This window comes from Rana temporaria, chromosome 7, assembly GCF_905171775.1.
Source record: "Rana temporaria chromosome 7, aRanTem1.1, whole genome shotgun sequence".
NCBI lineage: Eukaryota > Metazoa > Chordata > Amphibia > Anura > Ranidae > Rana > Rana temporaria.
Window position 1 is genome coordinate 98,968,461 of NC_053495.1, and position 12,254 is coordinate 98,980,714.

Sequence of the window (12,254 nt, forward strand, 5' to 3'; positions counted from 1 at the left end):
TGCTGCTCTATTGTCTCCAGTGTGAAAGCCCAAGGGCTTTCACACTGGAGCGTTGCGCTAGCAGGACAGTAAAAAATCTTTGGAGCGGTGAGTTTACCGCTCCTCCACAGCTGCTGCTTCAGCAGCGCATTGCGGGCAGTTACAAACCTTTCTTGGCCGTTAGCGGGGGTTAAATGTGCCCCACTAGCGGTCGAAATGCACCGCAAATCCGCCCAGAGTGTTAGCGGTAAAAATAGTGGCGTTTTACCGCCGACGTTATGGGCGGCTCAGTGTGAAAGGGGTCTAAAAGTGTATTTTTTCAAAAATAAAAATTGCGTTTGAAAAACCACTGCGCAAATACAGTGTGACATAAAATATTGCAATAACCACCATTTAGGGTCTCTACAAAAAAAAAAAAAAAAAAAAAAATTATATTTACACACACATAATATATATATAATCGTGTGAGGGATTAGCTCGTGGGGATCACCTTTTCTGAATCACAGTCCGCAAGCAAGCACTTTCTTTTAAGTCTGGCGGATGCTGGCGCTAAACTAGACAAATGGGATCTCCTCTCTATACAGTGCGGGGCTGGTCCCCATCACCCACAAAATAACAATAAAGCAAACCTTTTCTGCAGTTACTTTCCATAGAGCCCCTCACACTCAGGTTCCCTCCTGAGTCTCCAAAAACCCTCAGCACACTGTTGTGCTCTCTTCCTGGTCTTTTAAAGTCCAGCTGACTGTGGACTCCAGTGGACCCAAACATCCGGACCGGAATCCTAGCCAGCCCCAGAGGCTGTGAAACCCGGACCGGATTCCGGTTCACTCCCTCATAATGGAACGAATGCGAGGTGAAATGTACCTATTGTCATGTATCGCAACTCGCATATCGTCACAATATATATATTATATATATATATATATATATATATATATATATATATATATATATATATATATATATATATATATATATATATATATATATATATATATATATATATATATATATATATATATATATATATATATATATATATATATATATATATATATATATATATATATATATATATATATATATCACATACATACACACACATACATACACATACACATATATACACACATACACACATATATACACAGAGCTTTTTTTCTCAGAAAATAGGTGCAGGAACTCAACCACGACCCCGTTCAAATTTCACAAACAGTAGAAGGGTCTTAAAGGGGCATTAAATTCCAAGATTGCATTACATACAGAGTGTAGAGTTCAGGGGGGTTACACACAGAGTACAGAGCTGTCACTTGTAAACATAGAAACCAGACTTCTGTGTTTACAAGTGATTGTGGTGAGCAGGCACCAAAGGCTCTGAGCCAGAGGTGGTGGAACTGAGTTCCCCCAAGTTCCCCCTGAAAAAAAAGCCCTGTATATACATACATACATACATAGATACATATATACACACACACACACACACACACACACACACACATATAGTGCAGCTCTACCATAGGTGGTAAAACCTCAATGGTACATAGGCACTCTATAATATATAAATAGGTTGTAAAATCACTACTAAAACATTTCATTTATAGCATTTATTTCACATGAAGGAAGCAATACAAAGAACTGTATACTTTCTCAAACAAGTACATGGTACATCAGACACATATAAAGAGTATGAAATGTTGAGGTAACAAACGTTTTAAGAGTACACAAGCAATTTGTAGTCAGGCCGTATAGCAATTAACAAAAAAAAAAAAAAAAAGAGGGGGGCACATTTTGGCACCCAGGAGGCACAGGTGGTGCATACAAGTTCGCTGTCAGCAGCCTGTCAAAATCTATTTGACCTGTATGCATATCTGAGCAGTAGTAACAGGGATGTATGCCCCAATGTAGAAAGTCTTTATTCAGGGCATATGTCCCCATAAATAGTACTGCTCAGATGTGCCAACGGCCAAAGTGTTTTTCAACCTATTACTGGTTTTGACAGGCTGCTGGCAGCGGGTTGTATACAGCACCTGTGTCTCCTGTGCACCAAATACACCTGGTATGGGGCGAAAACACCCTTGTGCATGAGGCCTTACTTCTAGCATTAGCAGTCACTCATATTTCATGGTGGATTACACTGAACACTACTACCAAAACAAGACACAGAGTTCATTTCAGGTGAAATAATATCTCTGATCGCCAGCAAAATAAACTGCAGATTGCACAACACCCACTATTCTCTGTAGCCTATATAACTCAATACTCTGCTTCCGATTAGAGATGGGACACTGCATAAGTCAGAGCACAACAACCAGTATTCTGCTAGAGACATTTTCTGTTTCTCATTACAGCCAAGACATTAAAAAAACAAGCTGTAAGAGCCGGTTCACACTGGGGCGACTCGTCAGGGAGTCGTGTCCCATTCTATGCAATAGAACCGTTCTAATAGGAGCGACGCAAGTCGCTCCGACTTAGAAAAAGGTTCTTGTACGACTTCGGGGGCGGCTCGGGGCGATTTGCATTGACTTCTATACAGAAGTCATTTTGCTAATCGCCTCTGAAGTTGTCTTCAGGACGACTTGCAGAGTTTCCCCCGAAGTCGTGCCGCCGCAGTGTGAACCGGCTCTCAGGCAAACATTGCATTTTACAAACCTAAAATAACTGACAAAAATTAAACCAGATTTACCTAGCAGCCCAACTACTAGAGGAGGGTGCTAAAACTGTAACCAAAGAAGTTGCTGTGACAGGAGTCACTTTGGGGTGAGGGCTTGTGGAACCCAGGTTACCTTGGGGAGCACTGGAAGCTCCCCCCAGCCCCTCCTATGTGCAAGTTACCCTCTGTCTATTAGGGGCACAGGGTGACCGAGAACCCCAGTCTGACCTCAAGAATATATGAAGATAAAGTCCATCGTTCATCAGAGCCCATTGCTAGATGGTTTGAGGTAGGGTGGGGGTTGCTATGTATTTGTTAGGTGTGGCTTTATCCCATTGTTCTATTATGTCTGTCTGCTTTGGAAGCAATCTATTATGGGATGTATGGGCCAGATTCACATACAGGCGGCGCAGCGTAACGTAACCCGTTTACGTTACACCGCCGCAAGTTTTCCGATTTAGTGCCCGATCCACAAAGCACTTAACAGGTCCGGCGCAAGGCGGCCCAATTCAAATGGTGCGGTACCATTTAAATTAGGCGCGCGACCGCGCTGGACGTACTGCACATGCTCCCGTCGCAAATTTCCCGACGTGCTTTGCGCAAAATTACGACGCGCCAACGTTTTGTGAATCGCGACGTGAAAAAAAGACTTACGCCGGGAAAAAGAAAAAATGTAAAAAAAATTCAAAAGCGACGCGGGAAAGACGGGCATACTTTAACATGGTGGAGTACTTTTACACCATGTTAAAGGTGCCCTACCTTTGCGACGGAAATCTAACACTTGCGACGACGTAACTCCTAATTTGCATACCCGACGCTGGTTTACGACGCGAACTCCCCCCAGCGGCGGCCGCGGTATTGCATCCTAAGATCCGACAGTGTAAGTCCATTACACCTGTCGGATCTTCTGGCTATCTATGCGTAACTGATTATATGAATCAGTCGCATAGATACTCTGAGAGATACGACTGAGTATCTGAGATACTCTGTCGTATCTCCTTTGTGAATCTGGCCCTATATGTCTATGTGGATTAGCTGGGAGAGGGGAGGGGGATTCCCCCAACAGCTCTCCCTGCTGATTGGACAGTCAACTGATGAGAAGTGTGAATATCTATGTGTGCCTGTGTTCAAACAAACAGTTCATGTTCAGCAGTCAAAATGAGTACTGCCTAGCTATTGGTTGCAAGCAGTTGGAAAATCTGATATCTATATTCAGACTGGGAGAAGCGATATAAAAAACGGAACCACTCAAGCTGAGTGTGGGAAGTGATTCCGTGACAGTTGCCTTGACAACGTAAAACAAAAACAAGAAAAAATAAAATAAAAATTAGTATCTGTCCCCATCTGGGAATGTCACCTTAGCTCTTACATACGGAAAGGCCTTCTGTGCACAGGCTAAAACATAGTCTCTTTCGTGCACGCAAGAATTGGACACTGGCTAATGCATATACACACACGCGTGCATTCTCGTGCGCACAGGCGCTTGCGTACACCCGTCACAGATGCCAACGCCAAAACGGGCTATTTAACCACTTCCCGTCCACACTATAGCCGAATGACTGCAAAACAGCATGGACCTACTTTTCCGGGAGGATGTCAATAGGCGTCCTCCCCTTCGCACGCGATGTGATCACCCGAGTCACCTTACCACGAGATTAGCTGTCAGCCAATGACAGCCGATCATGTGATATAAACAAAGCTCTGTAATCTTTATTTTTTTATCTCTTCACGCCGACTGCGTGAGGAGAAAAAAAAAGCAAGACGATCACCGGCTTAGGTGCAAGGGACATCGGTCCCGAAGAGGAAGGAGGCACATTTCCCTGATGTGTGCCAATCTAAACCCCCTGCCAATGCACACGAGTGCCACCTATCAATGCCCACCACCATAGGTGCCCATCAGTGCCACCTAGCAGTGCTGCCCATCAGTGCCACTTCTCAGTGCCCATCGGGGCAGCCCACCAGTGCCCATCAGCGTACCATCAGGGCAGCCCCATCAGCGTACCATCAGGGCAGCCCCATCAGCGTACCATCAGGGCAGCCCCATCAGCGTACCATCAGGGCAGCCTCATCAGCGTACCATCAGGGCAGCCTCATCAGCGTACCATCAGGGCAGCCTCATCAGCGTAAATCAATGAAGGAGAAAAAATTACCAGTTTGCAAACTTTTATAACAAAATATAAAAAACATTACATATATATATTTTTTTATTCAGTCTTTTTAAATTTTAACAAAAAATAAAAAAAAAACTGCAGAGGTGATCAAATACCACCAAAAGAAAGCTCAATTTGTGGTACAGTGTTGTATGACTGCGCAATTGTCATTCAAAGTGCATCAACGCTGAAAGCTGAAAATTGGTCTGGGCAGGAGGCGGGTTTAAGTGCCCAGTAAGCAAGTGGTTAAACTTGACCAGTGCTCAGGACCAGTGCTGCTTTGTCTTCAGCCTCCTGTGAATCTGTATCCTCCTTCCAGTTGCTGACCCGGCTGGTCTTGACCATTCTCTGAACTGACCTTGACTTGTCTCCTGATCTCTACTTCTGTCTGCTCCATTAGCTCCTGCTTTACTGATCGGTTCCAGACCCGGCTTGTTTCTCGACCACACTCCTGCCTGTGCCCTGTACCCAATCCATCCTGTCTGTGTTGTGGAAATTTCAAGATGTATTTAATATGAATTGTCATAGTGTCACCCAGTGTTAGTACTTCCGCGACCCACTCTAAGAGCTGACTGGGGCAGTCTAGATGAGACAAACTTCCTGATTTGCAGAAGGGTGTTTGCGGAGTGGGGATGTCGGCAGGCGAAAGGGCCCCTGCGTGATGCACAGAAATTCTCCTGTGGGATGCATCCACTCTGCAAACGCATTGTCGGTTTAGCGGATGTGTGCTTTTGACGTCTCTCAGTGCCTGATCAACATTGTATTATGGCGTGCGCATACACCTGCAGATAAGCTCCCCTCATCAGGAACTGTGTTCAATAGAACCAATTTTTCCATGACATCTGTGTATGCCCCAGCCTGCCTGACTCTGCTACTCTGCCTACTATCATCAGTACCAGCTGCTTGCCTGCTGGAGCCATCTGACAAATTCTCCTGCCCAGCGTGGATACCTGCCCTGCGGCTAGCAAGACATACAGGCACTCTTAATACTCTGTACTCTTGTATACACAGTCAGAGGTGTAAGAGGCCTTCCTCATATCAGGCTCTGCTACCAGACACATGATATCTTTTATCAGGAGTAAACCAAAAGTGAAAGAAATCTCAGCACTGGACAGTTCTCACCAGTCCTTATGAACACCATCAAATGTAAGATTGCCTCTGAAAGTGTAGAATGTACCCTTTTCCTGCCTCTTTCTGTAGATTAGGTCAGTGAACACAATTAACTACTTCAAACCTTTAAGACGTACCCATACATTCTTGAGTTAAAGTAGTTATATTGTGCAAGTGCAGCTATAATCCCAGTATCAAAATTTTCAGCCTGCGATGGGCTTTCTTGCAACTGCTTGATCACTTTTAAAGGGCGTAGAAGGCCCCCCTGATATAGCCTGACACCTTTAACGGGCTTTCCAGAGCGATTAGGGAGCCCTGTACCGCTTGGTGTCCAGGTACTTTGAGACGGGAGGAAGGTACATCCAGCTTGAGGTTTACAAGCCGTTACTGGCATGTAAAGAATCTGATCAAACCAATTTAGATTTGATTAGATGCTTTTGAGGGTAGGGGTCTATAAGACCCCATATCTCTCCCTAAACAGGGCCGGTCATGCTTACTGCTATCACAAGGGATGTGATAGATAGATAGATAGATAGATAGATAGATAGATAGATAGATAGATAGATAGATAGATAGATAGATAGATAGATAGATAGATAGGATAGATAGATAGGATAGATAGATAGGATAGATAGATAGGATAGATAGGATAGATAGGATAGATAGATAGGATAGATAGATAGATAGATAGATAGATAGATAGATAGGATAGATAGATAGATAGTAGAAAAAAAAATATGTTTTTGTAGAGTTTATGAAGCGTTTTTTCAGCAGAAAAATGCTAAATGCTCCTAAAAATACGCCTAGCAGCAGCATTTTTTGTACCTTATTCTTTCTTGTACTACTAAAAAAAAGCTAATAAAATGCTAATGCTTCTAAAAGCTACTACAAGCTGGCTCAAAAAAAAAAAAAAAAAAGCCATCAGCAATTTTCATCCAGCGTTTTTTTAAGAGTATACAAAATAAGGAAAAAAAAAAAAAAGAAGGGTGTAAACAATGCTTCATTTTTAGAAAGGTAATTTTTAACAGATGAAACCTGGCAAGATGGATAAATAGGAATAAAGTTCAATAAAATAAAAGCACCCTCTCAAAAGTTACTCACATTAACCACTTGAGCTCTGAAAGATTTTACCTTCAAATAAGGTAGGCAACTACATGAAAAATTAACAAGAAAACCTGGGGAATGCCCAAAGAAAAACCAAGCGTACTTACCGACCAGCTCGCAGAACAACCAATTAACCTAACAGTATGCGTTAAAAACAGGGGTTTTGTCCGCACGCATTTGCAAACGCATGCTAGAGCTGCGCCAAGGCACCCTGTAATCTGTGGTCCTAACACTAAACAATAAGTGTCCCCACAATGAAGGCACATGCAGCCATTGTGCTTCCCCTCCTTAAGGGTGCAGGAGCACACTAAACACCCAGCATGTAGCACAATGGCTGCAAAGGTGTTGGCGCACTGCTGCTGGACCAATACAAGCACCATTGGAAGGCTAAAGCATTTGTTTCACCTTCACACTGAAAAGTAGCGCAGCGCCGCATAGCAACACATAACCTGGACATGAAAGGGGGATTTAAATCTTACGGAGGGCAAGTGGTTAAATAACCATGCATAATATTTGAAGAGATTTACCGGTTATATTTAGCATAGATGGATAAGAGAAGAGTAAACCAGTCCTAAAGATCTTACCTGTAGATGGTTCATATGCCTGTTCTTCTCCTACAGAGTCTACAGGCTGCACTCTGCTCCCGCCACGATAATTGAGAGGCAGAGAGTTCTGGAAGGTCCCAGTGGCAAGTGTACGGCTCATGGCAATTCGGAACTTTGGAAGCAGCAGCTGAACAAGAGAACGTCCTGAATAAAGTTTCATCAACAGCCTGAAAATTCAAGTTTAAAAACAACTTATTTCTGCTTAAAGTGTATCCCTGGGCAAAAAAACATTAGTGCATCTCTACAATACATACAGTTGTATCCCTTTAAAAATGCTGCAAGTAAAGAAAAATACAAGATAATCTGCCGGAAAGCCATTGTGCTCCTGACTTCCTCTTTGTACTGGCAATACAGTGCCTCTGCTCTATAAGATCCCAATCAGTGTTGTCAGCCTTGCCTATTGGCCTACAAAACTCTGGCTATTCCCACCCTTCTCCGTCCCACTTCACATGCATTTATTGAAGACCAATTCTAGTAAAAATTATAATATTGACCCTGGCAGTGGGCCCCCCACACGGCAAGTGTTAATTGCCCACTTAGCCTAGGGGCACAGGACTAAGGAGTAAATTATTTTTCCTTGCTCCAGCCGCCTCCTTCAGCGCTTTGTCCGGTTGCACTACAGCCTCCTAACATATCATACAGGGTTAATGTCCCACAGTTGACACTGTGGGTTGAAGAGGAGAGGGCTAGAGCAAGAAATCAGGTAATGATGTGGCCTCTTGTAGAATCCCCTAGACATAATGAGCAAGTAACTATTGCCGTGTGGGGGCGGGGCACTGCAAGGGTGAATTTTTAAATTTGACTGGAATTGGGCTTTGATTTCTTCCCCAGCAAAACAATGCTTGCTGCCTTGATTCACAATAGCCTGCACACACACCGTGTGTAGGGAAAGAACTCTTGAGAAATGTGGTTTAGGGGGTATGCCTGTTTCAATAAGACTAACTACAGGAACAATTAAAAAAAAAATGTATGTATGTATGTATGTATGTATATATATATATATATACACATACACACACACACACACACACACAACTGGGACATAATTCAGAGGGGGGAGAGTAGAAGCAAATTTGTGTCATGTCTATACAAAACCTTTAAACTAGTTTAATAAAAAAATAAAAGACATTAACCTTATCCTGTCCCATTAAACCAGGGATCCTCAAACTATGGCCCTCCAGCTGTTGCGGAACTACACATCCCATGAGGCATTGTAAAACTGACATTCACAGACATGACAAGGCATGATGGGAATTGTAGTTCCTGAACAACTGGAGGCCCGTAGTTCAAAGACCCATGCACTAAACATTTTGGAACACCCAGGGGGCGGGAAGGAGCGTCACAGTGGTCACATGATCTGAAGCCTCACCAGATACTGATCTTTACCCCAGACTGAAGGCTGTCTTTGACACTTCGGTTTTTGTGCTGAGAGTGTGCAATGAGCACGCAGTCACATATGTGCGGTGTGTAGGCGTTAAAGCCTATCCTTCTGCCGCCGCACAAATGTGTTGTGCAGTCACAAAGGGGTTAATTATTTTATTTCATTAATGCCAAATTATCCAACGTTTCTATATATTAGGGCTTCATAAACAAAAAACAGCCAAGATACTACAAGAAGTCCCTTTAAACAGCAACTTGTTTGTCACTGTACTATAATGAAGCCTTTAGAGCATAGACACCCGTCTTCCCATAGTGTACATTCAGGTGCCTAGGAAACAGGATGATATTGTCCTTTGAATGACCAAGATGTTATGTTTCAGAGACCTAGGACATCTAACCCAGGGAAAAGGGGGCATTAAAAAGCTGCATTGCAGGTTTTTAAACAAGGATATTTAAAGTGTTACTAAACCCACAACAGTAAAATCAGTCTGCATATGCAGTAAAGCATTCATGTTATACTCACTGGGGAAACCTAAGGGGTTAATCCTGCAAATTTTGTAAAAGGTTGTTTGATCCTGTCTTCTTTGATCCTCTTCTTCCACTGTCCCCAATTCATATCCTGATAGTACAGAACCCTAGGAGGCACTCAGCAATATACACTTAACTGAGCATGTGCAAACAAGTTTTTTTTGTATTTTTATTTTTTAGGGAGGGTGCATGTGACCGGTACAGGGCCAATCAGCACTGTCGAGACAGAGGGTCAGGGGTCATGCATTTTCAGAGGAGAGCAAAAACTCCTCCTAAAATCTTTAACCAGTGCTCAGCTGGATACTGATAGAAATCGCAAGACCACTGTATACTGCTGATGGAAAAAAAAAAAAAAAAGTATTCAGCAGTTTATATTTATTAAAATAATTTCCTTGTTCTGTGCAGTTATAGTGAATGCAGGGTCCTGGGTTTAGTAACTCTTTAACCACTAGTCATCCGCCCGCCGTCAAAAGACGGCGGGAGGAAGACTGTTATCCTAGGTGGACGTCATGGGACGTCGCGCCTTAAAAAACCACTAGGGGGCACGCGCACCTGGCGTGTAACCGAGGGCCCGGTGCGCTTGCCCGGCGGCCGTGATGGCCGCCGGGCACCCGCGATTGCTCAGGAACTGAGCAGGAAAGTGGATCTGTGTGTGTAAACACACAGATCCACGTCCTGCCAGGGAGAGGGGACAGATAGTGTGTCCCTTGTATATAGGGACAACCATCGGTCACCTCCCCCAGTCACTCCCCTCCCCCCACAGTAAGAATCACCAATTAGGGAATACATTAACCCCTTCCTCGCCCCCTAGTGTTAACCCCTTCCCTGCCTGTCACATTTATACAGTAATCAATGCATTTTTATAGCAGGGATCGCTGTAGAAATTTGAATGGTCCCAAAAATGTGTCAAAACGCAGTCACGATAAAAAAAAAAAAAAAAGCTGATCGCCGCCATTACTAGTAGAAAAAAAAAATGTAATAATAAAAATGCTATCAATCGACCCCCTATTTTGTAGACGCTATAACTTTTGCGCAAACCAAAAGCTTATTGCGATTTTTTACCAAAAATATGTAGAAGAATACGTATCGGCCTAAACTGAGGAAAAAATGTGTTAAAAAAAAAAAAAAAATAGCTAAAAAAAAAAAATATTGTGTTTTATTTCAAACTTGTCCCTCTTCTTTTGTTTATAGTGCAATAAATAAAAACCCCAGAGGTGATCAAATACCACCAAAAGAAAGCTCTATTTGTGGGGGGAAAAAATGATAAAAATTCATTTGGGTACAATGTTGGATGACCGCACAATTGTCATTCAAAGTGTGACAGCGCTAAAAGCTGAAAATTGGTCTGGGCAGGAAGGGGGTGAAAGTGCCCTGTAGGCAAGTGGTTAAAAAGGAGTTTTATTTAAGAAAAAAATAAAATAAATAAAAAACACACCACAGGGAACCTTACATCCACTTGATTATGGGGGATTTTAACCGCTACTTATATCCCCAATTGGATAGACATCCTCCCGTCCATTTACCCGCTGGAAGGATAACTACAGTACTGTCCTTAGTAGACTACGGTCCGAAGTGTCCGACTGTCTCATCTAGTAGGTCTACGGTTGTCTCCTCTAGTAGGTCTGCGCTCTGTCTTTTGTACATTCCACATACTGGATTATTTCAGGGGTTGCAGCGAATGCTCCCTATTCCTTTAAATTGAAAATCCCATCTCCTTTCTTCATCTGCTCTCTGCATTAAAGCGGAGCTCTACACAAAAGGGGAAGCTCTGCTTATCTGCCTCCGCTCTCCCTCCGGTACCCCATTTGGCACCTTTCAGAAGGGGGAGGGGGTTTGACAGGTACCCACTCTCACTTTCGGGTGATCACCTGAAAATTCAGCCCCCCTCCCCTGGCTGCCGGCCATTTACAAAGCGCAGCACGGTTTGCGCATGTGCAGTAAAGAACTGGTGGTAAAGCCGCTTCACCACAGGGGTCCCTTGCAGGCAATGGCGGCAGCACCCAAGAGCTGATGAAAATGTCGGCTGGGGTGCTGATATCACTGGATTCCCAACATTAAAAGTCAGCAGCAACAGTATTTGTAGTTGCTGACTTAATTGTACCTCTTTAATGTACTAAACTCACCCCCATCCCTTTCCAGAGCTCTCCTAAACAGAAATAACTGCATATCCCCAAAATGTCCACTGTGATTAAAAGGAATTAATAGGAGTTTTAACAGTGCTAATTTTAGAGCCAATTCTCACCAGATGCACTCCGCTACATTTTTAACTGTTTTTCCACTGAATAGACGTTCCAAAAATCCAGGTTATTCTATGGGCAAAGTTCACACCATTACAGTACAGTAGGGAAAAAAAAAAAAAAAAAAAAAGGATAGCACGCACAAAAATATGGGTGCAAACACACGGCAACGCATTACAGTGCACATAAAAACCCAAAAGGAAAAAAAATAAAAAAAAAATATAATATATATATATATATATATATATATATATATATATATATATATATATATATATAAACAATTTAGGGAAAAACCACATATAAATGTGCACAGAAATCTGCATCAATTGCATGTCAATTTGCATGCAAAAATGTACAGTAAACACGCAGTTTCTGGTGTTAATCAGCCCTAAAAGTAATACGTGCCCAACATTTACTGATAGAAGATTTGCACCGATAAGAAATAGGAGGACATGAGATTCTGTATCTTTATGGCAGGACACAAAGGCTACACATATGCAAACACACT

General features: G+C 42.8%; 1 protein-coding gene across 4 annotated transcripts in view; it reads right to left on the reverse strand.

The window, feature by feature from the left end:
• ALDH9A1 (aldehyde dehydrogenase 9 family member A1) overlaps positions 1 to 12,254 on the reverse strand; it is a 99,369-nt gene that overhangs the window by 69,966 nt on the left and 17,149 nt on the right. For 3 of the 4 annotated variants that reach the window (XM_040359739.1, XM_040359737.1, XM_040359741.1), the window contains exon 2: positions 7,578 to 7,765. In XM_040359739.1, coding sequence (XP_040215673.1) covers positions 7,578 to 7,758 — 181 coding nt within the window. In that variant the 5' untranslated portion in view covers positions 7,759 to 7,765. Of the gene's footprint in view, positions 1 to 7,577; positions 7,766 to 9,501; positions 9,544 to 12,254 lie in introns of those variants that run through there. The other variant, XM_040359740.1, reaches the window with a different exon arrangement.